Source organism: Myxocyprinus asiaticus, chromosome 34 (assembly GCF_019703515.2).
Source record: "Myxocyprinus asiaticus isolate MX2 ecotype Aquarium Trade chromosome 34, UBuf_Myxa_2, whole genome shotgun sequence".
NCBI classification, from domain to species: domain Eukaryota; kingdom Metazoa; phylum Chordata; class Actinopteri; order Cypriniformes; family Catostomidae; genus Myxocyprinus; species Myxocyprinus asiaticus.
This window is the reverse complement of record NC_059377.1, coordinates 31,284,508-31,310,046: the sequence shown is the minus strand read 5'-3', so window position 1 is coordinate 31,310,046 and position 25,539 is coordinate 31,284,508. Positions and strand designations below refer to the sequence as shown.

At 37.2% G+C, this 25,539-nt stretch overlaps 2 protein-coding genes across 6 annotated transcripts; one reads left to right on the top strand and one right to left on the bottom strand.

Annotated features, from left to right (window-relative positions):
• Positions 1-4,115: 4,115 nt before the first annotated feature.
• Positions 4,116-18,583, top strand: LOC127425509 (cyclic AMP-responsive element-binding protein 5-like). 5 transcript variants are annotated; one of them, XM_051671578.1, is made up of 12 exons: positions 4,118-4,332; positions 5,317-5,387; positions 5,555-5,648; positions 7,343-7,443; positions 9,127-9,323; positions 10,943-11,018; positions 11,754-11,834; positions 13,715-14,017; positions 15,363-15,422; positions 15,553-15,792; positions 15,995-16,094; positions 16,525-18,578. In XM_051671578.1, exons 2-12 carry the CDS (start codon positions 5,334-5,336, stop codon positions 16,662-16,664), a joined length of 1,446 nt encoding a protein of 481 aa, XP_051527538.1. In that variant the 5' UTR covers positions 4,118-4,332; positions 5,317-5,333; the 3' UTR covers positions 16,665-18,578. The 5 variants fall into 5 exon arrangements, with proteins under 5 accessions (XP_051527542.1, XP_051527538.1, XP_051527541.1 ...); XM_051671581.1 differs by having other exon boundaries at positions 15,607-15,792; positions 16,525-18,577; XM_051671579.1 differs by having other exon boundaries at positions 4,119-4,332; positions 15,571-15,792; positions 16,525-18,126.
• A 164-nt stretch (positions 18,584-18,747) lies between these two features.
• On the bottom strand, positions 18,748-21,556 carry LOC127425508 (TLR4 interactor with leucine rich repeats-like). Its single transcript, XM_051671577.1, has one exon. It carries the CDS (start codon positions 21,363-21,365, stop codon positions 19,041-19,043), a length of 2,325 nt encoding a protein of 774 aa, XP_051527537.1. The 5' UTR covers positions 21,366-21,556; the 3' UTR covers positions 18,748-19,040.
• Positions 21,557-25,539: the final 3,983 nt, after the last annotated feature.

Sequence of the window (25,539 nt, the reverse complement as noted above, 5' to 3'; positions counted from 1 at the left end):
TAGATGACAAATAACATGTCCAAGAACATGAAGATGTTAGGTTAAAATGTACATGAAATTGATTTCATAATTTGAAGTAAAATGTATAAAGGGACATTTTGTATTTTTGGTGCTATGACAAGTCAGCATTTCTTCACTATTTCAGGTTTTTAACCATTTTAATAAACTTTTTTCTTACTTTTTTCTGATATAAGGTCTTGGAAATTGCAAGTATAATAATTACAGGGTAACACTTTAGAAAAGGTTCTATTTGTTAACATTAGGTATCATAAACTAACAATGAACAATATTTGTTACAGCATTTGTTTATCTTGGATAATGTTCATGAATAAAAATACAATTGTTCATTGTTTGTTCATGTTAGTTTATATTACATTAATTCATGTCAACATATAAATATTTTAATGTTAAAAATGCATAAGCATATGTACAAATTAACATTAACCAAGATTAATAAGTGATGTAAAAGTATTGTTCTTTGTTAGTTCATGTTAACTAATGTAATACAGTATACAAAATAAGAAAATGATGTTTAAAATAGTTTTAAATGAAGAAAGTATGTCACACCGCAAGACAATGCTGACAATGATTGAAATTTAATGTCAACAAGCCAAATATATGGGTAAATGTTTATTTAATGCAACAAAACAAAATTTAGTGCATGAAGACAAAAAGTTGGCCATAATTTGTGCATAAGTAAATAAAAATTAAAATATAATTGAAAATTAGGTAGCTACAGCAATGTCATATTTTCATTCTGTGTGAGTTTTTTTCATCTTTATGTCGGCAGTGTGCAAATTCCTTCCCCAGGTTATTTTTGACAAAATGTGACAAGCCCTATGCATTGACAAGCGATGTCAAAGGATGTAATCCTTTAATTCATTTAATTGCATTATTCTGCAAGGTGTGCGATCTGTGTCTAATAATACTGTGATAAGAAGTGTCCCTCAAGTTCCTGGCAATACATTGCGGTATGAATAAATGATGCAGATTACTGTTTACTGCTTCTAGCTTTACTGTTTGTCGATTTTATATACACTTCTGTTATTGTATTTCTTGTAACATTCAGTTATTTGTCATTTGGCGATTATTCAGAGCTCATCTTGTTCCACGTGCATTGATCCCAACGAATGCATGAGTATATCATCTGTAGGACAGGCCGGCCATGTCAGATGAAGGGCATGCACTCTTTAACAAGTCCTTGTAAGGGAGAAACATTTGAAAATAAAAAAAGGAATTCATTGAGAGGAAAAACAAAACATTTTCTACGAAAGTGTTTAAGGAAGTAAACTAAAAGTAATAAGTAATGTGATTACTTTTTCAATTAAGTAATCAGTAAAGTCAGAAGTCTGATTACAAGTTTAGATAAGTAATTTGTCATTTGTAGTGAATTACTCTAGTAACTACCAAACACTGGCAAGGAACATTCATGCTATCATCTAACTATAAACAGGAGAAGTCAATGTACAGCCACCATATAATTAGATCTCATGAGATGAGAATACAAATCTCATAAACTCTCAATAACTTTGAAACGCTTTCATGCAATCTTTTAAGATGTAAAACACATACACAATTACTGTGTCAACATACTGTACATATTTATATGGAGGTAACAACAGGTATGTTATAGCATCGCATGCTCTCTTGTAATAAGTCATTACATAGGTATCACATCTTTAATTGGACTTACTGGACTGAAAAAATGTTAGTCTCCCACACCTTTTTAAACATGACTCTGACAAGATTGAGAGAATCTGTCGGGTGTGACAAAAGCATCCTTGTAAGGTGCTGTACTATATTCACAAAGAGCAAGAGGAATGTCACTTTGATCAGTCTGTGGCATTGTCCATGTGCTGACCCTCACTTGTTAATCAACCGTTAAATCTCCCTGTTATAAATGTTCTCTGCCATTGGCTTATGTAAATAAATGAGAGACTAAATGGCCAAATATTTTCCATGGCACTGTATCCAAACAAACATGTACAGATAATATTTTCTCTTCATCTTTATTATTTTGTGTTAATGCAGTCCATACAGGGGTTTGATCAAATGCTACATACTGTTGATTCAAATTGTACTGAAAACCTCACATTTGCACAGACAACTTTATTTGTGACGTACTTTATAAAGCCATTGCTTAAAGTTGGTCAGATGTTGGTAAATGCAACCATCTGCCTCACACAAGATAGACCCAATGCCAAATGCCAGAAACAAGAGAACATACCAGGCCAAACCAATTGACTGAACAAAACTGTTATCAAAGAGTACAGGTTTTATAGTTCCAGATTCCAGAGTATCATCATTATCGTTCTGTATGCAGTGCATTTCAGAGACCTATCAAGAGCAAAGTATTATAGAGAATCATGTGCAAAATTACAAACGAATGTGTGATCTACTGTACGCATGGATTTGCACACATTCGCACACAAACATGTAAAGCAGTTATGATATCAGTGTCAAAGGTTCATTTGTTATTTATTTATTATCTTGTCTACATGTTGTCAATTATTGACAAAATGTCATCACATCGTGCATTCTTTAAATGGCAAAAGGGGATGAACTTGACACAGTTCCTTGTGAATTGTCATGGGAGAAATATGGATGATGTCATATGAAACTTGTGGGTGCATGCTGGTGCATTGTGTGTGTGAATGATTCATGCTCAAAAACGTAGGAGTCAACTAAGGTGGGGGCTTGATGTGACATCATTACCACTTCCTGTTTTTTGGTATTGCTGAGGAAACAGCTACTAGCATTCTGAGTTAGAACAGACTAATGAATCACTCTCTCTTTCTCTCTTTCTCTTCAGCTCATTTCCACTTGTTCTGTTTTTCTTTGCTATTATCCTAAAACTTGCCACAAAAGGACCACAATGTTCTGAAACATTAGACACACCCCTCGCAGCAAGTTTTAAGATAATGTGAGACACTGTTTCCACATTCTCTCAAATACTATAAATCATGACTTGGTGTAAGTCACAAAGAGCAAAGAGATTAAATGTGATTAATCATAAACTCCAATTCAAAACAAAGCTGTGAAATGCTTATGACAAGCTGGTTCTTTTACTTAGCACCTGTACTCTACTGCATTACCTGAGCATGAGGTTAAAGGGATAGTTCACCCCAAAAAATTCTCTCATCATTTACTCACCCACATGCCATCCCAGATCCATTCAATGCAAGTGAATGGTGGCAAGAACTTTGAAGCTCTAAAAATGACAAAGGCAGCATAAAAGTAATCCATACGACTTGAGTGGTAAGTGTGGGTGAGAAACAGATCTATATTTAAGTCTTTTTTTACAATAAATTCTCCTCTCTGCCCAGTATGGACAAAGAATGCAAATTGCCAAAAATAAAAAAAAAAATAAAAAAAAAGAAGAAGAAGAATGTGAAAGTGAAAGAGGAGATTTATTGTAAAAAATTAAAATAAAAAAAAAGGACTTAAATATTGATCTGTTTCTCACCCACACTTATCATATCGCTTCTGAAGACATGGATTTAACCACTGGAGTCTTATGGATTACTTTTATGATGCCTTTATATACTTTTTGGAACTTTTTCACCATTCACTTGCATTGAATGCACCTACAGAGCTGAAATATTCAGCAGAATGTTCAGCAGAAGAAAGAAAGTCAAACACATCTGGGATGGCATGAGGGTGAGTAAACAATGAGAGCATTTTTATTTTGGGGTGAACAATCCCTTTATTATCCTCCAATATATGGCATCTCACATGGATGGTGCCACATATTATTTGTTTATGCAGCTTTCAGCCGACCACTTTCATTGTAGCATACGACAGAGACAGGCTTTAAGAATCCTAAATAACAAAAACAATACCCTTGTTTCTGCATTTTGACTGTTTGTGTCATGGTGTTTATCTTGTTGTTGAACAACTTATAGTCACATCAAGACAAGAGCTAACACGCTCATACATGTCCTGCTCTCTCTCTCTCTCTCTCTCTCTCTCTCTCTCTCTCTCTCTCTCTCTCTCTCTCTCTCTCTCTCTCACCAGCTACGCAATCGCTACTCGGGACCGTCCCGCGCACAGCTCGAGACAGCTGTTGGCGCAGCTCGCATTATACGATAAACGAGCCAATGACCGCATCGGACGCCCGCTACATCCTCTCTGTGGGTGGGCGCGGTCTAAAAACACCTCCTCTTTTTAAAAAGCGGACCGCAATGATTTAGAAGTTCAGGAATCCCACGTGACGTCACCATGAGGTGATGTAATGCTTCTGTAAATAGATCATATTGTAATCGTGTTTCAGTTCAACGTGCTTCGTCCGAGCGCGAGGAGCGTCGCTAGTCTCAGTCTGCGCGCATTTAGGTAAGTTAGTATTAGTATTTAAAGCTCGCGCTTTTAGGTATTATTTCACTTAGAGTTTCAAAACACAAACGAAGCGTTTGTCTGGGGTTTTTGTAGCTGTTGCTGTTGTTTTTTACTGTCAAGTTGGTGTCTGTCAAAGTGCCGGTTTTCCACTGAGAGGTTGATAAACTGTTTGAGTGTCTATTTGAGGGGGTGTGACACCACCAAACAAACACTCAAATAAGTATGAGCATAAAAAGGTTTTTAATAATCTAAACTGTCCTTGTAAACTGTGTTTAATCTTTGTTTAAGCGCGCAACAATTTTTTTTTGGAGGAATGCGTGCTTGACAGTTAATGGCTCAAGGTTTTTTGAATTTTAACCGTATTTAAATAGCTAAGCGGTGTTTGGGAGAGTGTCTGCATTTGCTTTGGGTAACTCAGATTATATTTTCTAATGGACCCTAAATGACAGCTGCCAGTTGCGCTTACTCCAAAGTTGGAACAGTGCTATAGACTACTTTAAAATCTTTCCACTCTAAACGGACACGTATTGCCCCGGTTAGGATCTCTGCTCTCAGGTGTTTAGGTTCGTTAAATTCGGGGCACCGCGTGAGTAATTCGGTTTCGCCATTACGTCATTCTGCAGGCCGGTCAGACGGGTTGATTTAGGGCCATAGACGTTTTCAGCAAGCGCACCGTTAACCCTTCTTGCCATTTCAAACTGTCCTCCCGGCTGAAATGAACGATGATGTCATGACTGGGATGACGTCTATATGATTTGGGGAATGATCACGTTATGAGTTGGCAGGTTTATAATAAGGCGCGCCTATGACGTAATGCTTCTATCTATCTATCTATCTATCTATCTATCTATCTATCTATCTATCTATCTATCTATCTATCTATTTATCTGTCTATCTGTCTGTCTGTCTGTCTGTCGCCACACTTTATAATGTCGTCTTTCCTGTGTGCATGTGTCTGTGTGCATATGTGTGTATGTCTAGGTTTTTAGGTCATAGTGATGAATGTTGATCAGGACAGGCCATATGTATGCACTGCACCTGGATGCTCCCAGGTAAGTGACATTTGGTTGCCCCTGGCCTGAATTGATTATTACTATTGAACATGAAATTCATATTGAAACAATTGTCTATCTTAGATAATCTCTTAATTAAATTAATTAAACAGATGTTACAATTCAGCATTGTCACAGCCTATATAATGTGTTTCTTGTTCTTATAGTGCTTCCAAAGAGAAGATCACCTAATTATTCACAGACACAAACATGAGATGACCCTCAAATTGTCTTCTATTAAGTGTGACAATATACTTTCTGGTAAGGGTACAAAAGATGCACACAAAAACATACAGATACAAATATGTACAAAGACACACACACACACACACACACACACATACATGTTGGTGTGGCTATCCTGTTGAGGACTCTCCACAGACATAATGATTTTTATACTGTTCGAACTATAGATTTTATCCCTTAACCCTAACCCTAACCCTAATCCTACCCCTCACAAAAAACTTTCTGCATTTTTACATTTTCAAAAAAACATTGTTTAGTATGTATTTTTAAGCAATTTGAATTATGGGAACACTAGAAATGTACTCATAAACCACATTTATAGCATAATACCCTTGTAATTACCAGTTTGTAACCTAAAAAAATGTCCTCGTAACCCACCCAAACCCGCCCACACACACACACACACACACACACACACACACACACACACACACACACACACACACACACACATAAATATATATTACTTTGTTTATTTTGAATGTTTAACCCTAAATGTAATATATATATATATATATATATATATATATATATATATATATATATATTTATATATATATACAGTATTTTGCTATATTTTTCACATGAAGTGGTTTTCACCTGACATTCCAGAAATTACTCAATTAAGGACAACCTTCAATTAATTAATCAATTTATTTATTATTTTAATTGGCAAAACAAGTAGTCTTATTTAAATAATATGCATTAAATCGTACATTTTGATTCGCATATGTATTCTAAGTGGGAATGTTAGGTTTGCGTTCTAGGGTTAAGTCATAATAACAATATTAATTCACCATAATCATACAGATTTTGAGACTTGTTTTAGGTTTTGAGGTTGTGGACTTTAATGCAAGGGAAGATTGCTACTGGTAGGTCTATAATAAATGGGCCTGTGTAAATGTGAGAGTGTGTGTGTGAGTGCCATGACAGATCATGCTCTCCATCTCCTTTACTTTAGGATTTAGACAATGTCTGTTACCCTGGAAACCCTATGTCTGACATATAAACATCAGCTTGAACTTTGACCTCCGGTGTCTGTGAGCCATCACTGCAATGACAGAAACATTTACATAAAAAACAAAAGAGTGACTTTACCATCTGACCCCTTTCGTGGTAGTCCAGGAAAAACACTTTAGTTTAGACTACCTCTAAATTACCAAAACAACAAGATCAAAATCAGGCTCATGTTCATGACATGAACATATATTTTTTCAGCATGCCACAAGATGACTTTAGACAAGTTCCGCTCGTGACATTGAGAAGAAGGCTAGTTTTTTCTAAATTTGTTTAGAATGCCTGGAAGTTATTTGATACTGATCTGCTGATCTAAAGTTTCTATATTATGACCTTGAGAAATATCCTTTGCCTACTCAGTTTACATGTATTTAGTCCCGATGTGTGTACACTGACTTATGAATCAAAGCTTTTATTATTGTCACTTTCTATACCCTTTACTAACTTAATTTGCTCTTTTATCCGTAAACAATAATGATTGAAAGATTTACATTATTATGTGGACATGTTTAAAATGTGCAAAGTTAATACACCATCTTCTCATCTTTATCTATTGTGTTTGTATTCGCTTTCATTATTATTATTATTATTATTTTTTGTATATAAAATGACCATTAGCCAATGTCCTTTTGTGTGTTTCTGTTGAAACTGTTTGTACTGGTGATAAATGTGTTTTTTCACTTCATCTGTAGATCAGACTCCTACTCCAACCCGTTTCTTGCGGGATTGTGAGGAAGTGGGCCTCTTCACTGATTTGGAGCTTAACCAGTCACAGGAGGAGGACACCAAAGTGGTGAGTGGAAATACAAGTTTCAGTTCAAATGTAATTTCTTTGTAAGACCGTTGCCTACACAAATTGCATTTGAATAAATGCTTGAAGCATATACACTGTATGTTAAAAATGAAAGTAAGCCATTTAAATTCTGTTTAAAATCTGTATATAATTCTGTAATATATGTCTCTGTGTCCTTTTGTGTATATGTGTGATTGCAAATGCATGTGTTTATACAGTTGAAGTCAGAAGTTTACATACATCTTAGCCAAATACATTTAAAAACATTCCCTGTCTTTGGTCAGTTAGGATCACTACTTTATTTTAAGAATGTGAAATGTCAGAATAATAGTAGAGAGAATGATTTATTTCAGCTTTTATTTATTTCATCACATTCCCAGTGGGTCAGAAGTTTACATACAGTACACTTTGTTAGTATTTGGTAGCATTGCCTTTACATTTTTTAACTTGGGTCAAACGTTTTGGGTAGCCTTCCACAAGCTTCTCACAATAAGTTGCCGGAATTTTAGCCCATTCCTCCAGACAGAACTTATGTAACTGAGTCAGGTTTGTAGGCCTCCTTGCTTGCACACACTTTTTCAGTTCTGCCCACAAATTTTCTATCGGATTGAAGTCAGGGCTTTGTGATGGACACTCCAATACCTTGACTTTGTTGTCCTTAAGCCATTTTGCCACAACTTTGGAGGTATGCTTGGGGTCATTGTCTATTTGGAAGACCCATTTGTGACTGAGCTTTAACTTCCTGGCTGATGTCTTGAGATGTTGCTTCAATATATTCACATAATTTTCCTTCCTCATGATGCCATCTATTATGTGAAGTGCACCAGTCCCTCCTGCAGCAAAGCACCCCCACAACATGATGCTGCCACCCCCATACTTCACGGTTGGGATGGTGTTCTTCGGCTTGCAAGCCTCACCTTTTATCCTCCAAACATAACTATGGTCATTATGGCCAAACAGTTACATTTTTGTTACATCAGACCAGAGAACATTTCTCCAAAAAGTAAGATCTTTGTCCCCATGTGGGCTTGCACACTGTAGTCTGGCTTTGGAGCAGTGATTTCCTTGCTGAGCAGCCTTTCAGGTTATATCGATATAGGACTTGTTTTACTGTGGATATAGATACTTGTCTACCTGTTTCCTCCATCATCTTCACAAGGTCCTTTGCTGTTGTTCTGGGATTGATTTGCACTTTTTGCACCAAATTATGTTCATCTCTAGGAGACAGAATGCATCTCCTTCCTGAGCGGTATGATGGCTGCGTGGTCCCATGGTGTTTATACTTGCATACTATTGTTTGTACAGATGAACGTGGTACCTTCAGGTGTTTGGAAATTGCTCCCAAGGATGAACCAGACTTGTGGACATCCACAATTGTTTTTGGCTGATTTATTTTGATTTTCCCATGATGTCAAGCAAAGAGGCACTGAGTATGAAGGTAGGCCTTAAAATACATCCACAGGTACACCTCCAATTGATGCCAATTAGCCTATCAGAAGCTATAGTGGACTATAGTGAGAAAAACCAAGCAGTTAGATCAGATCTTGAATATCAAGCATTCCTTGAATACACAAACACACAGATGATGTTGTCCAAGGAGGGTGAGCACAGACAGATGGAGACGAGGAAGGAGAAATGATATAAGTGATTTTAATCAGTTTCTAAATATTGTCTGATTTCCAGAACTTTTCTGTACAAGCCTCAGGTCACAACCAGCCTCACACTGAGACACAGCCTCAGCAGGGTCACCATCATCAATTTCAACCTCAACAGCAGCAGCAACAATGTGCTCTGGCTCATCTGAACCAGAACCAGCTCCACACACACAGCTCACAGCCTCAGTCTCAATGTACTGCCACATACTCCACTTCAAATAAACAGTAAGTATTACCATGGACTCACCACCCAACCCATCAGGGTTATCAGGGGCGATAAGTAGGCATCATCCCTGTACTTGTACTTGTGTAAAAATGTACTTGTGTAACTACATGTTGTTCTGCAAAGTTCCCACAAGATTTTCACATTTGCTACCACAGAGGTTCAGGTATGGGTAGGATTAGGAGTAAAGTTAACAGTGTAACTATAGATGTAATTAAATGCAGGTACTTTAACCTCCTGAGACCTGAGCGTGACTGCTGTGTGCATTTTCCATTTCCCTTTTTGATTTGTAAATAGTAGCACCTCATAAACACGTAAAAAAGAAATGTCTAGAGTAAAACGGTTTTTCAAAATTGATGTCCACATATGTGGACAGTGGGACAACGTTGTGGAATTTTAATTAATATCAAGCCAAGTCCAAATTAAACTCGCTGCCAAGTACCAAGTACCAAGGACCAAGTCAGATTTTTTTAATTAAATTGTTTATTATGCTTCAATGAGAGTTGGTTATTCATGTTTTTGAGACGTTACAGACATTACATCACAAAATATCCTAATTAATTCTGATTCAAAGTAATGGCCAGCATCATCCAATCCATGCCAACCATGTTAAAATAAAATTGTACATTATAAATTCTGAATCTGTGTTTTAATTACCATTGTCCCATGTCTGGCAAACATGTTGAGTGGTCCAAACATCATCTGCAGCCTGAAATTGAACTTTTGGCCGGATGTTTGGGGTGAATGCACTTAGCTGCATAGGAAAGCTATAGGATGCTCCCTTGCTCCCTTAATTCCTATTTAGTGAATGACTTAGCCTCCAGTGTGCTGTCTGTCTGCACTGGTCTCAGAATAGTTTGGAATGCATGTTATTGTCATCCTAACTCCATTTAAAGCTTCTGAAATCAACATTTTTCAGCTTTTGGTTAAACCCATTGATTCTCAATGTGATAATGCACAGTAAATATAAGATTTCTAAGGAAAGAATGCGCTAAAGTACACATTAGTGTACATTGTGTTTAGCAGCTTGGCGTTTCGTGATAAATCACTCAAATTTTAAAAATACCATATCGGATGAAACTAGAGACTCTAATCTTTTGTCTCAAACAGATTTCAATGAAAAAACGTAATTAGGTTTCTTACAAGATGTAGTTTTGTTGCCGTTTCTCCCAAAGATAAACTCCACTGTGATCGGCACCATGTTGTTTTGTCACATGAATCTGTTGGTCTTTATTGACAGCCCAGAGTCTTCTGAACTGAGATCAGTCAATATAAATGAATTAAAATTATGTGTTGCATATAGCAAAGCCAAAATACAACATCCACGCATGTGTACAACACATATGTACATAATAAGTACATTGTATCAAATGCTTAAGTAAATAGTAGTTAAAGACACCTAATATAAAATGGGTCTCATTTTTTTCCCCACAAATTGCTGGGGACTTCGAGGGCCCCTCGATCACAGGGCCCTGGACAATATTCCATGATGTCTCCCCCTGACATTGGCCCTGTTTTAACTTACTGTATCTGCTTTCTTCTGACCCCATAAGTGTGTATGGAAATGTTTGTATGGAACTTCTTTTCCACTCCTAATATATATCCCTCTGACTGATTATAGATCTGCACCCAGCTGTCTACACAACAGACAGATACACTCTGTGGCCAACACTATGCTTGGGACATCAACCATGAATGTAAGGACAGCAGTGCAGGCATTCACTCTCACACACACATACACACCTGTGAGTGTGTTTTCAAAACCACCGGCAAAAAACAAATATTTCAGTTTTTTACTGACCCTTATACATATGTTAGGTGAACGAGACTTAATTTAAATGTAACCCTAGATATATTTTATATCATTGCTCACTTTAATTAGTGGTGCTTCCAAAGGCAATTGTCAATATTATTATTGCTCATACTTTTTTCAAAACTCTTAACACTAAGTGTTTTAAACTTCATAACATAACTCATCCCCCACTATGCTATGTACATAATTGATACCAAATTGTATGGCTTGTTGAGGAGAAGTGTGCTATTCCTTTTTTAATGAAATCAAACTTACAATATTTGCCAGGCAGATGATAAAACTGGCAAAGAAATCCCATAGACTTACACTGAAGCAGGATTCTGAGCCATATCTAGGGATCAAAATATTGTTGAGACTTGAGGTGGGCTCTTATAACTTGGCCACTAAGTAACCACCTAGCAACTACAACTCTACACCAGACACCCTTTGCAACCACCAAAACATCATAGCAATGCAGTAACAACTACTTAGAATACCTTAGCAACCCACAGCAACGCCCTGGAAACCACACAGAACACCCTAGCATCATGGCGGCGAGTGTAACTGCACAGTACAGTAATTATTGAATTGTTACCATTTAAACTTATGTCAACACAATTATTCTATTATTGAAATACAGATGAAGGCACAGTTGTCTATAGACTCCAGTATGATTGGCATACCAGGCCCCGCCCACTCTGGCTCAAGTGTGTCCCTCCAGGTACAGCCCCACACCACTCACTCTGCCTCACTCTGTTTGACTCCATGGTTACGGGATAATGATGTCTCTATAGAAACATTACAAGTCAACCTGGGGTCATAATAACACAGTGCTTTGTAACCAATGTAGACATCTTGATTGAGTTATCCAATTCAGTCAAGCAAACATAAGCATACACAAAGGCAATGTTGTGGTCTTGCCTGTTAAAAAAAGCTGCATTCATGAGCAAGGCAGATCTATCATATTTTACACACATTAAATAGACACACACATTCATAGATAAGTTCACACATGCACACACACATACATGAGACGTAGTCTCACACACTGATTGTCAGCAGAATGTGGAGCAGATAGAATTTCAAAGGTTTTGGGTTGACCTTTTATCATCTGAATTTTCAAAGGCGTCTTTGTAGATTCTTTGTGCATTTTGAAAAAGTTTAAAGTGACAGGTAATCTCACCATCACAAACAATCATTATATACAGGAAACATTAGAAGCAGAAATTTAAAACACATGGCACATGGTACCCTACCCAAGACTGGTAAAACTAAACTTGCTTTAGGCATTGTTTTTTTTCCCTTTTAAATACATTAGGTCTCATTCACTAATACTTGTGCACAAGTCTCATACTTACGTGTAAAGAAAAGGGTTTGTTCTTTTAGGTATATGTTAGGGCTGCACAATTAATCAAAATATATTGAAATCGTGATATGACCTTGTGCGATTATTAAACTGTTTAATTTAATTTAACAAATAAGTAGTCTGCTCGCGTTGCTCGCTTCAAAGTTTATGTTCGCTGCTCTGTCCTGTCTGTGTTGTGTTAGTGCATTATTAGTGTTTTCAGAGCGGTTCTGTGCTCCACAACTCCATCTCGTGCGCAGAGTAAAAGATGTGCTCCGAGTTCAGTTTTGTTTGCTTACGTGCGCTGAGCACTTAATATTTAAAGCCCTCCAGATTCACTTTCATTTCACTTTTGCGTAATTCCAAATATACTTGGTTGTTACAAGTTAATATACAAGTACAAATAATACACCCCATGGTACTGGGTATTTGTGAACAGAGGAGGAGAAGATGTTAAAATGAAGAGCATGTTATACAGCTGTTGGGAATTCTGCTACATGCAGTTGTCCTCCAAAATAAAAGCTTTTTTTTTTTTTTTTTTTTTTTTTTACTAAATAAATGATTTTATTACAGAAATATATTAGGCTACTATTGTATAATAAAAAGAATCAATACATTTTACAGTTGACTGTGTATCCAAATCCAAAAAATAATGATGATGAAAAGTGAGCTGAGACCCTATTACAAAGTGTACAAAAACAAGTACACAGTGGACATGTACAATGTGAATGTAAAGAAGTTTTTCAAAAGAATCTTTGTTTCACTGTTTTATTTATTATTTGTCTGTTTGTTTATGGCTGAAGTGAAAAAGGTCAGAGTCAAGTGTGAACCCCCTAAGAACATGGGCAAAATATTACCAAATATTGGTCAAACTAAATCAGTTACTAGTTTTTTGTTTGTCATATTGCATTATTAAATTGCAATCGCAATATTTTTCAAAATTTTTTTCAATTTTTGTCCAAATTGTGCAGCCCTATTATGTGTGGTTTCATTTGTTTCTAAATTCTATCCTAAATTTAGACTAAATTTAAATGTGAATTTTCTGCATAAAAACATTCACATACAGGTTTCATGCACAAATACGTTTGTATGCACAGTAACCTATTATCCCGAAATTGAACATATATGTGCATTTATTTGCATGTCTGTGAATGCTTAACCAGAGCATGAATTATTCAAAGTGTTGCATGACAATTATCTTGACAATGGCCCCAGGAGCCATACTTACCCATATCTCCCAATATCTAATCCCTCAGAGGTCAAAGGTCATCCCAATCCACAGCCAATCTACCGTTTCCAATGGCAGTCAGAATCCTCTTTGCCACATGATGGAGATGATGTCATCACGACAGCAACCACTGTCGCATTTACAATCCGCACCTCATCATCATACATACCAGCAGCACTGCCACAGCCAATCGCCACAAAGACTTACACATCAACATCAAAGCCATGACCAATCACATCACAGCCATGCTCACCACTCTCCACCTGAATCGCACTTGCATCCTTCCCACCAGACTGCCCCTCCCCTTTCACATCATCCAATACCTGAACAGGTATGGATTTTTGTAACAACCACAATAATGTTATAAACCACACATACTGTAAAAAAATATGTTTAAAAAAATTAAGGCTGGGTAAAGATATATTTTTTCAGATGCATCGCAATCTTTATTTGAAAGATCTCAATATCAGTTCTAAAATCCCAAGATCGATCTTTTACTCTATGCGCAACCCTCTATAAATGCAAGTAAATCAATGTCTGTGATTAGCGACTGGCTAGTAAATTTTCAGATTTACCAGTGATTTAGTATAGTGGAGAAGATGTTTAGCATCGAGAACTTTTCACTGTGTGTTGAGAGTAAAAGTTTGGTTTGACTCATTCTGTGTTATGTGCATCCAAAGACGAGATCCAAGCAATCCATCTGTCATTGAATAATTTCTCTTTTTATACCTTTTCTGCTTTTTACAGTCAGTTGTTGATCAAAAACATGAAAGTTAAAATGTGACCCAAATGACAAAGTAAATTTGTAAAATTAATATTTCCATAATGTACCTAGTAAGAAAAGGTCCCCTGTCTCTCTTTCTCTTCAGACATGCCAGAAATTAGAACATTTGTTGTACACATCCTGTTATGTTTGTAGTAGTCTTTAAAAAAGAGAATGTTAAGTTTAAGTTACCTACGTAAAACGTGGTGTTAAGTTTATCCAATTGCGTTTTACTGCTGTGATTATATGAGTGCCAAAGCCTTTGTGTTTTTCTTTTCCCTTTTGGTGAGTATAGAATAGGTTAGGCAGAGAGTCCTGGAAGACTTTGTTTTGGCTCTGCCTTGTTTTTCTTTTCTGTCTTTTTCTGGAGAAAAACAGGTCTGCTCACAGCTTAGTATAGGCTATTTTAATTTTGTTTTGTTGTTGGGCTGGCATTAATTATCTTCTCTCCATAAGTAAGCATGCTGGATGCATGCTAAAGTGCATATTTATCAATTATTTAATTTTACAATCAACCTACTCGTGTTTGTAACAGCATTGTTAAACTGGTCTTCTTTTTATGTCGCGGTCCAAGAAAAGCCCCTAGACCTTTGATTTGGGCCGTAACATAATTGGGGGCTCGTCCGGGATTTGAACCCGGGACCTCTCGCAAATTAAAGTGCATATTTGCATATTTAAAATTTACAACTGAAATGTACCCATATGAATCGAAATCTAATCAAAACTGGAACTGAATCGAGAGCTTGTCAATTGGAATTGAATTGAATCAGGATATCTGTACCAATACCCAGCCCTAAAACTTATCAATTAACTTTGTAACTTTGTGCACCAAAGATGTTTTTTTTCTAATTGTTTGAACTAAGTTAATATGGTTTAATTAGTTAGCATAACTGAGGGTGTTTGTGTTTTTCAGATGTCCTCTGCACCAAAACAGACTCCGCCTCCCCTTTCACATCAGCCAATACCTGCACAGGTATTGATTTATACAACCACAATAACATCTGTGAACTGACTTTCCATAATAGAGTTTTTATTTTTCAACTTTTTTATTATTTTTTAATTTTTTTAATCCATGATTTATGAAATCATTTAACAAAACTCAGGGTGCTTGTGTTTTACAGATGTCCTCAGTCCCAAAACAAACACACTGTCCACAGTCTCCTCCACAGGTGACTGGGGGTAGACGTAGACGGTCAGGAGAAGAAAATCCAGATGAACGCAGACGGAAGTTTCTGGAGAGAAACAGAGCGGCTGCCACGCGGTGCAGACAGAAGAGAAAAGTCTGGGTGATGTCATTGGAGAGAAAGGCCGAGGAGCTGACACACACTAACTTACAGCTACAGGTACATATCAGGATTATTCTTGTTTTGTATTTTTTAACTTGTCTATTTTCAATTTGTGTTTTCAATTTAGTGAACGTTCATTCGTTTTTTCCCTATAATTGGCAATTTTCGTTTTTTATTGTTTTTTTCTAGTTTCATTTTAGTTTCATGCATTAGCTACTTTGTTTAAAATAATATATATTTTTTTTTTGTCTTATCTTAGAATGAGGTGACATCACTCAAGACGGAAGTCACTCAACTCAAGCAAATTCTACTTGCACATAAAGACTGTCCTGTCTCAGTAAGACAGAGGGAAATGCAAAGTGAGTATGGATAATTTTAATAAGTTTTCTCTTCCTTTCTCTGAAACTATATGGTGTGAATCTCAGGAAGCCTGTCAAGAACATCTTCAAGAAAATATTATACATTATACATGCTAATATTTGTTGTACTGCCTTTAGTCTGAATTAAATACAAATAATATTTGTGTGAATGAGAATCTAATGAGAATGTAATAAGAATCACTATTAAGAATAATAAGAATTACAAAAAATACCTATTTCAGTAATGAGAATTGTCACATTACAAATTGTTTTAATTGTTCCTAATAATAGGTTTCATTTTCTTTATGCAAAATATTATTTCTTATTGTTTTTCTTTTAATTTTGACCTGTTTTCTTGAGATTCAACCAAATCTCCTTCTGAATGTTTGACAGATATTAAGCCTTTAATTTTTTTCTGATTCTTGTTTAGGTGGAGTTGGTAGCCCAACAGGAAGTCCTGTCCAGCAACATGCCATTCAACACAACAGCATCTCAACATCAAGTTCGAATCTACCACACAGTCACCTCATCACACACTCACACCCTGCTAACACACCACACAAACTATGACACACTTCTAATGTCATCAGAGCCATGTTATTAGGGCACCTGTGATCAAGCAGGTGCATTAGTGCAAAAGCCATAATGAACTGTAAAATGTCAAATCAAGTTTGAGGCTTGGATTTCTAGACTAAAAGGGAATGTATACACCACATACCGTATGTGTCTGTAATGTTCAGTCACCCTTAAAAATAAGAACATTTAATTAAAAAGTCTGTTTATATTTTTCGCCCTTGACATCTCAGGTAATCAGCTAAGGGTCCGACTGATTTTTCCAGGTGTTTGATTGTAACTCACTGTGATGAATTACAATTCTGAAAAACAAACTGGATCCTTACACTAACTAAATTGAGTTTTCTTTGTCTCTCACCCTCTTCCTACATCTCTGTCTGTTTCTCACTCTCTTCCGTACTCTTTTAAAAAAAAAAAAAAAAAAAAAAAAAACTGCTTTCTCAGGGATGCTCATCAAACGTTTTACTCCTGGAGTATGTGTGTGAGTTAGGTGTATTTGTGTGTGTGTGTGTGTGTGTGTGTGTGTGTGTGTGTCACTATCAGCGTTATGCTTTGATAGCTTCACTGACGGCTGTGTGTGATAAATTATGTAAGTAACGGCAAAGCCGCATGAAATACAGTGAATCAGGACAACTTGTAAACTTGTAATTGTAAATATGAATCTCTAGCTTTATAAATGTATGATGATGCAGCAAAAGCTGTTGTTACATGTTTGTCTTCACTGTAAATATTGTCAGAGACCCTTCAGTAAATTATCAGGTATCACATTACCTATGAAAGTACTGAGAGAATCACATGTGAGAATTTTGGGTTCTATTTACTAACAAAACATTTGTTATAATAGAATAACATGCAAGTAAAGATGCTTTATTTTATATAGATGTAGCAAACATCAGAAATGCATTACCTACATTGAGTCCAACAGTAAAGGAAACATGTATAACTAATCACACAGAGCACTCTGAACGTCTTACAGCATTTTGCTAAACAATATGGCATAGCAAAATGATTCATATTTACTGGCTCTGTGAAAGTCAAAATGTCAGTACTGACATTTCCTGAAAATGACATGCAAGCATGCGTACTATCTGTTATTAGAAAATGCTTGATAAAGCATTTATGCCTTTACATTCTGTGGAATATTGAATTATGAATCTGGACATATGGAATACTAATGTCTGTAAACGCTGCAGGTTTTAACTGCGTTATGCATGTACAGTTTTCTGAAATATTTATCTATTTTTGTACACATTTGTTGCCATTTTTAAATAAAAGCACTTACTATCTGTAAGTTTGTACTTGTTTCTTGCTTTTTTCAAATTTTTACGTAGCATTTTAGAATATTGTTTAAAAGTGCTGCTTCAAGTGTACTTATAATAATACGTTCAGCTTTGCGTGTACTTAGTTAGCTACTGTCGAAACCTGAGTCATCAATGGACACTAATAAGTTATCAGTTTTAACAGCTACTTAAATTATTTCTGAATTATTTTGACAACTCTGATGGTCTAATTCATGGAGTATAGTGTGGTACTTACATTATTCATGAAGTTTCGATTTTAGTTTACAGATTTATGAAAAACGGGTCTATTGCGCCCTCTCCTGGTAAGATTCAATTGAAAAAAATTACTTTTTTCCCAAACAGTTATAGATGCAGGCTGGAGGTCTCCAAATGGGGGCGGGCTCTCCCAAAAAGGGCGGGGTTACTCCAAAAGGGGGTTACACCAACTCCAAAAGGGGGAGTCACTTCCACTCACGGTTAGGGAAAGGGTTAGGCTAAGGGCTCCCTATATCGCCCCTTTTTGGAGCTCTGCCTGCAGCTGTATCCTTCTCTTTTTTTTTTTCAGTGGGCCCAAGTGAAATATTAAGATACTTAAGAGGTAAATATTTTATTGTACAGTCTATCAATTTGGTATTTTAGAATTTTGAATTTAAGGTGGAAGTTTTGTGGAATTAATTATATGGAATACACATGCATTAGTATGCAAAATGACTATTGTTTACTTATTTATTGAAGAAAAAAAAATAAGGGGAAACAATAGTAAAAGTGAAACGTATAAAATGTAACAAAATACTTTTGTTGTGCTGTAACTCAAGTAATATACATGACCTGAATATTTCAGTATATCTGGATCTGAGTAAAATAATAATATACTTAAAATAAGTAATATATTCTATACAAGGACAGAAATACATTCCTTACAAAGCCAAGCAATTAGGCCAACCAGCAGCATATGCTTACATGCTATCAAAACAGAAAGAAAGAAAGAAAGAAGTAATGTAAAATGGTATAATCTAGTGGTTTGTCATTGGTTGCCAAAAAGATTTATCAAAAAGTGTACGTTATTTACGCACAAATACACAAGACAACTCATTTAGTCTGAGTATCTAAGCATTATGACATCATCATCCCTTCTTGCAGGGCTGTTGTTAAAGAAACGGTCACCATGGAACTGGATGAGGTCACCTTCTTCAGCCAATTGTCTGCCACTTTTGTAACCACTGAATTCAGAGGAGACACAGGTTGTGGCCATGTTTGGACGAAACGGATGTCTGGTAGAGTACATTTGACGCACATGTGCATGTGCAGATGATTTCCTGCTTTTGATCCTCCTCTTCAACACACGCCCCAGCCAGACTCCACCGAACAGAAGGAGGAGCACTGCATTGACTGCCAGAGCTGCTACTGTGATGAGCTGTAGGTTGACCTCACTTGTCACTGAAGGCAAAAGTGTAACAAATCCAGTGCAGTGATCTCTAGGAGCTACCTGGCACAAAGCCCCACCCACTACACTCTCCACACAGGTGATGTAGGTGGAGTCTGGGCGGAGCTCTTGGAGGGTCACTGCCTTGTCAGATCCATCTGTATAAACATAACGTGGGAAACGGAAAGCATGCCCAAAACGGTCAAATAAAACACGGAGCCGAAGTTCTTTCCCATGAATCAGTGCAATGTCAGGAGTTGTGCTCCAGCGAACTGTGGCTGTATTGGAAGTGACATCTTCCACACTAACATTCAAGATGGAATAGCGATTGAATTGACAAGCATCTGCGATTACTGCAATTCTTGAGTCATGGTGCTTCGCTTTTTCCTGTAAGGGCAGGTTGAATTGTTCCTGATGGGCCAAAGCAATGGGAAAGTGGGTCACAACATCTTGGTTATGGTTGCTGTGGCTTGTCAAGGCCAATGAATCAGTACTATTAGCCAATGAGGAGACATTCCCTGTTTTCTTGAGATTTCCAGAATGCCCAGCTGTGGCACGTGGCCTTGTGTTGCCCAGTTTCCTCTTCTTCTTTCTTTCTAGGAGTGTCACGTGCCCTTGCTTCCTCTCCTCCTCTTGAATCCCTACTTCTTTATGTTTCTCTCCTCTTTTCTCTCTTTCCTCCTTGAGAACTGGTGTCTCCACTACTGCTCCACGACTCTCCATTGGCTGAGATAGAAGTTCAGACTCGCAATAGCCACTCAGATTTCCCAGCTGAGAGTTATTCACGTAGTCCAAATATGTTCCCGCCAACACTGGGGGGTGATAGCAGCGCACAAAAACGGTCAACAGCTTTCCCTGAGAATGAGCTTCCGTCATCCAGATTTTCAGCTTCTCCATCCGACAGTCGCACGTCCAGTTGTTTCCATTCAGGTCGACGTGAAACAGAACACCGTTAGTGGCGAAAACGCCGCCGGACAGATTCGTAAGACGGTTGTTTTTCAGTTTCAATGTTTTCAAATGTGAGAGGTGGTCGAAAGCCCCGGGGTCCACTCGAGATATGTGATTGTCACTGAAGTCAAGGTGTTCAATACGCTCGAGAGGGTCTAGTAGACCTGCAGGAATCTCTGTTAGCTCGTTTCTGTCAATCGTGAAGTCTTTGAGGCGCGAAAGCCCTTTGAGCGCTTCTCTGTCTATCTTTGATATCTTGTTACGACTTAGCGATAGTTTTGTTAGCTTTTTCAGGTTCTGAAATACGTGGTCCCCAACGTGCCTTATTTCGTTGCTTGCGAGCAGAAGAGTTGCCAGAGTCTTCAGATGGGAAAACACAAAAATATCACGCAGCTCTGTTTGTTTATTGTCTGATAAATTTAAAAACTGCAGTTTTTCGAGCCTCGAGAACGCGTTCCGGTCAACATGGCGAAGTCGGTTCGATTCTAAGTGTAGGAACATTAAATTTGTCAGACCTTTGAAGACAGTCTCGTTTAAAAATTCAATAGAATTCCCATCAAGTCTAAGTTTGACTAGACTATTTAAACTGCTAAACGATTCGGAAATAAAATAATTCATTTCGTTGTTATTACTATATAATATAGTGAGTCTTTTCAGCGACTGCAGAGTTCCAGGTTGTATTGTTGAAATCAAGTTGTTGCCCAGATATAGTTCCTCCAGCTTGGAGAGTTTCTCGAATGTTTTAGGGTGTATATTCCTTATTTGGTTAAATTGGAGATTGAGCCTCATTAGGTTGCCATAGCACATGAAGTCAAACGCGCTGAGGTTGTGAATGAAGTTTCCTGCGAGTCCGAAAACTCGCACGTCCCCCGCGAGTCCCTCCACCTGCGGCGCTTTGGGCACCGCGCGCAGACCGCGGTTTGCGCAAAGGATATGCTGCGCGTGCTGGCAGTCGCATCGCTCGGGGCAAATGGCGCAAGCAGGCGCGAAGAATATTAGCGCTCCACCGCAGGATAAAAGAAAGCTATAGAGCAACAAATATGCCATTCCACTGAAGCTCAAACAACACGTTCAGCCGCTCAGTACATTCCTTTGTTTCAGCCCAGTTTCGCAAAAATGTTCCTCTGCAGAATCCAATGCCATCAGAGTAAAGGCATTTAGCGAGCGTTTAAGTGCAACATTGTCGTTTTTTCCTGTATTGATCTATCCATGCAGAACCATGGCGAGCTGCTGTGACTCCAACCGAGGGCGCATTTGCCTCTCATCCCCCAAGAAGTCATCTGTTGCAGATTACACACACACACACACACACACACACACACACACACACACTAGATGTTGGTGCAGCTATCATTGAGGACTCTCCATAGACATAATGATTTTTATACTGTACGAACTATAGATTTTATCCCCTAACCCTACCCCTAAACCTAACCCTCACAAAAAAACTTTCTGCATTTCTACATTTTCAATAAAACATTGTTTAGTATGTTTTTTTAAGCGATTTGAATTACGGGGACACTAGAAATGTCCTCATAAACCATATTTATAGCATAATACCCTTGTAATTACCAGTTTGTAACCTAAAAAAAGTCCTCATAAACCACTTAAACATGCCCACACACACACACACACTGTAGGATAGAAAAGCAGATTTTTCTTCTCATGAAGGTCCCTCAGGGACTCGATCTAGGACTCCACTGCTTGTTTAAAAAGCACCGGCAGGAAAGAGAAAAATAGAAAAGTAAAGAGAGGGAATTTCAGACCAATTTTTTGTCTCATGCCGCGTGCCAGGTCGTGGGAAGTGAGGCGCGCTCTCTCTTGGGTGCGTGGGCAGACTTCACTCAATTACAAGGGCCTTGAATTTATAAATGTGATGTATGCGAGAAGAAATGCCTTGTCAAAGAAAAGTTATTGTTGAGTAATTCAATTTTACATTGCTGTTCTACATCCAACTTGAACATAGTAATTAAAGACCACTCAACCAAAGGTCCAGATGTTTCATATTTATTTTTAGGTAAGAACATTGAGAGACAATGTGGAGGAGGAGTGAAGCGAGAACTGGAGATCATTTTTTGACTACACAGAGATAAGGGCGTAGATTTGGCTTGAACATCAGGGAGGTTGCAGCGTGAAGCATTTACATATTCCCATTGATAATGGTACATTCATTAGAATGGGGGGTTGTACTTGCTTGTTTTGATTATATATTTGATAAATCCCCCCATCCCCCCTGGAATCTACTCCCCTGCACAGAGAGTATATTGAAATAAATAAAAATTTTCAAAAAAATATTACATGTGAAAGCAATTATAGGTTAGCATGCATGAGTTGATTGGCACATTTGGTGTTATGGTAGTTTTATGGTTTGGCATACTCTGTGATAATGTAAAGGAATATTCCAGGTTCAAAACAAGTTAAAATCAATCAACAGCATTTGTGGCGCAATGTTGATTAGCACAAAAAAGTTATTTTTGCTTATCCCTCCTTTTCTTTAAAAAAAGCGAAAAATCTGGGTTTCAGTGAGGCACTTACAATGGAAGTGAATGGGGCCAATTTTTGGAGTGTTTAAATGCAGAAATGTGAAGCTTATAATTTTATAAATTCACTTACATTAATTCTTCTGTTTAAAGTTGTTTAAATCATTGTTTTTATGGTCGTTTTAGGATTTTACAGCATTACGTCGCAATGGCAACAAACTTGTAAAACTGGATATAACTTAACACAGAAAAGGTTAGTAAGCAATTTAATCATACTAAAATCACATTAACAAACATATTGTTTACGTCTTGTGGGTTTACATTTGAAACATGAGTATTTTAACATTTACGAATTGGCCCTATTCACTTCCATTGTCAGTGCCTCACTGGAACCCAGATTTTTGCTTTTTTTTAAAAAAAAAAAAGAAAAGAAAAGGAGGAACACTTCAAAATTAACTTTTGTGGTAATCAAAATTATTTTAAAAATTCTGTTGATTGAGCTTAACTTATTGAACCCAGAATAATTTAAGAAACATAAATAAACAGATTTCAACAGAACAAAACAAAAATGCAGTAGCTGGTAAAAATAGTTGCATATCTTTGCACATGGAAGTGTGTGTTTGCATATGCTTGTGTGTGTGAGTCCAGTGAGGAACCCTCAACTCCCAGAGGGTCATTTCCTGTCTAGCCCTCATGTGAGTTTATCGTTTGACAGACACACGCTAAACCAGAGATGAAGAAAACTGTTTTGTCCATTTATATGTTGTAGTGTCTATACACAGCAGCAACATGTACATAAAAGACAAAACAATGACCACACAACTGTCTTAAATCAAGATGCACCGAAAAGAATAGATGAGAGGGAGCAATCCAGAAGGAGTGAGAGAGATAAATGATGTGAGACTGAGAATGAATCCATATGGTCTTATCCTTAAAGTATTCCTGCAGGAGGATAAGGAATGAGGAAAGTGCAAAAAAAAAAAAAAAAAAATATAGAGATAAGAGGGGGAGAAAAAAGAAAAGGAAAGAGACTGTGAGGAAGAAGAAAGAGACAGATGGGGAATGAGACATAGCAGGATGTGTAATAAAGAACTTGTTGTCAGAGACTGATGCTCATAAATGGGGATTTTCATGAATCAAAACAGCCTGTGAATAAAATGGCTGATCAGAGTGTTCTGTTGTTGCTATTCCTGTAACCCTACATTCCCACAGTAACATAATCAATATGTACACAAAGTCACACACATGTACACATACCAAGAAATAATTCTCATACACCACTTCAGAAAACATAAACCATCTCTGTAAAACCTTTGAGATTGTCAGAGGTGATAAAAATGAGAAATATTTAAAAATCTAGTTCAAAACACACGTATCAAGTTCATAGAAGTGTCCAATTTAGTTAGATAAATGTTTGAAAAACTTTCATAGCTTTTTCTACAAAGAAAATTGGATTTAGTCTTTTAAAATGTCATGCGGAGTAACAAGGGGCATAGATTCCAGGTAACCCTCTCCCCCAGTAATCCCCCCCCCCACCCCCACCCCCATGAAACATGGGTGAATGCTTCACGCTGCAGGATTCGGTTTTCAGAGTGTCAAGCACCCCATGCAGGAATAAAACTTTGTGTCTCACAATACACAGTCTGTAGGTCTGTTACCCACACAAAATTTCCTTATGAATTTAGAAAACATGAAATATATCACGAGTCATATGTGGAGTCAGTTGCTGGGTTTCCATCGAAATGTTTAGCGTTTTTTTAAGCGCATTTCTAAAAATTTGACTAAAGAAATGACAAATCGTTGCGCGTTTCCATCAACTACGTCATGCGCATTATCTTGGGGGAGCCCGCCTTGTCTTGATGGAGCAGCTGAATGACCTCCTTGCTACGGGGAGAGTTTTATTTGCAGGATTGGAGCAATTGTACTTTGTTTTATTAAATGCTGCCAGGAGACGCCACAGAATAAATGTAATTTCTAAAATAATGAGGGCTAAAATGGATGCAATGCCTATATGCCTTCAGCCTCTGCATACATGGGAGCGCCTTCTCTCAAACTGGAGATTGTGAGGACCCACTTTAAAGACCAGCTGTGGGATAAACACTTCCGAATGCCAAGGGCTATGCACGAAGAATTGTATGCCAAGGTTGGATCTTTCATTGGGCCAGTTCCATCAAGCTATCGCACATTGATAACACGTGTACAAATGGTCAAAACACGTCATCGTTTCGTGAATAAACTGTTTCCATCACCTTAATGCGCATTTTAACTAATGCGAAACTCTAGAAAATCCACCTCCTTCTAGTGCATTAAATTTTATGCGAATTTTGAGAGTTTAGGATTTCTTATGCGCAATTTGAAAATGCTAGTGAAGATGTTAAAGGTGTCCATAGAAATGATCAGTTGTTTTTTTCAGGTTGAGGAAAGCAGACAGGCATTTCAGATGAGCAGGTAAAATTTTTAATTTTCTGAAAGGGTTTATGTTTTTCTGAATGTTTGATATGACACACAGTGTATAAATATTTAAGATTATGCAATTAATATAATTTTCTATGTAATGTGTTGTAATGAAACATCCTATCTGCCAACAACCAAGAAAAACTGTGTCCAGGTGTACCTAGGAGAAATGGTTCTGTTTTGAAGGCAAAGGTGGTCACACCAAATTTTGATATAGCTTTTTACGTTTACTGGACTTTGTATGCAGTTAATTGATAAATAAATACAATTTATGGCATTATTTTTGA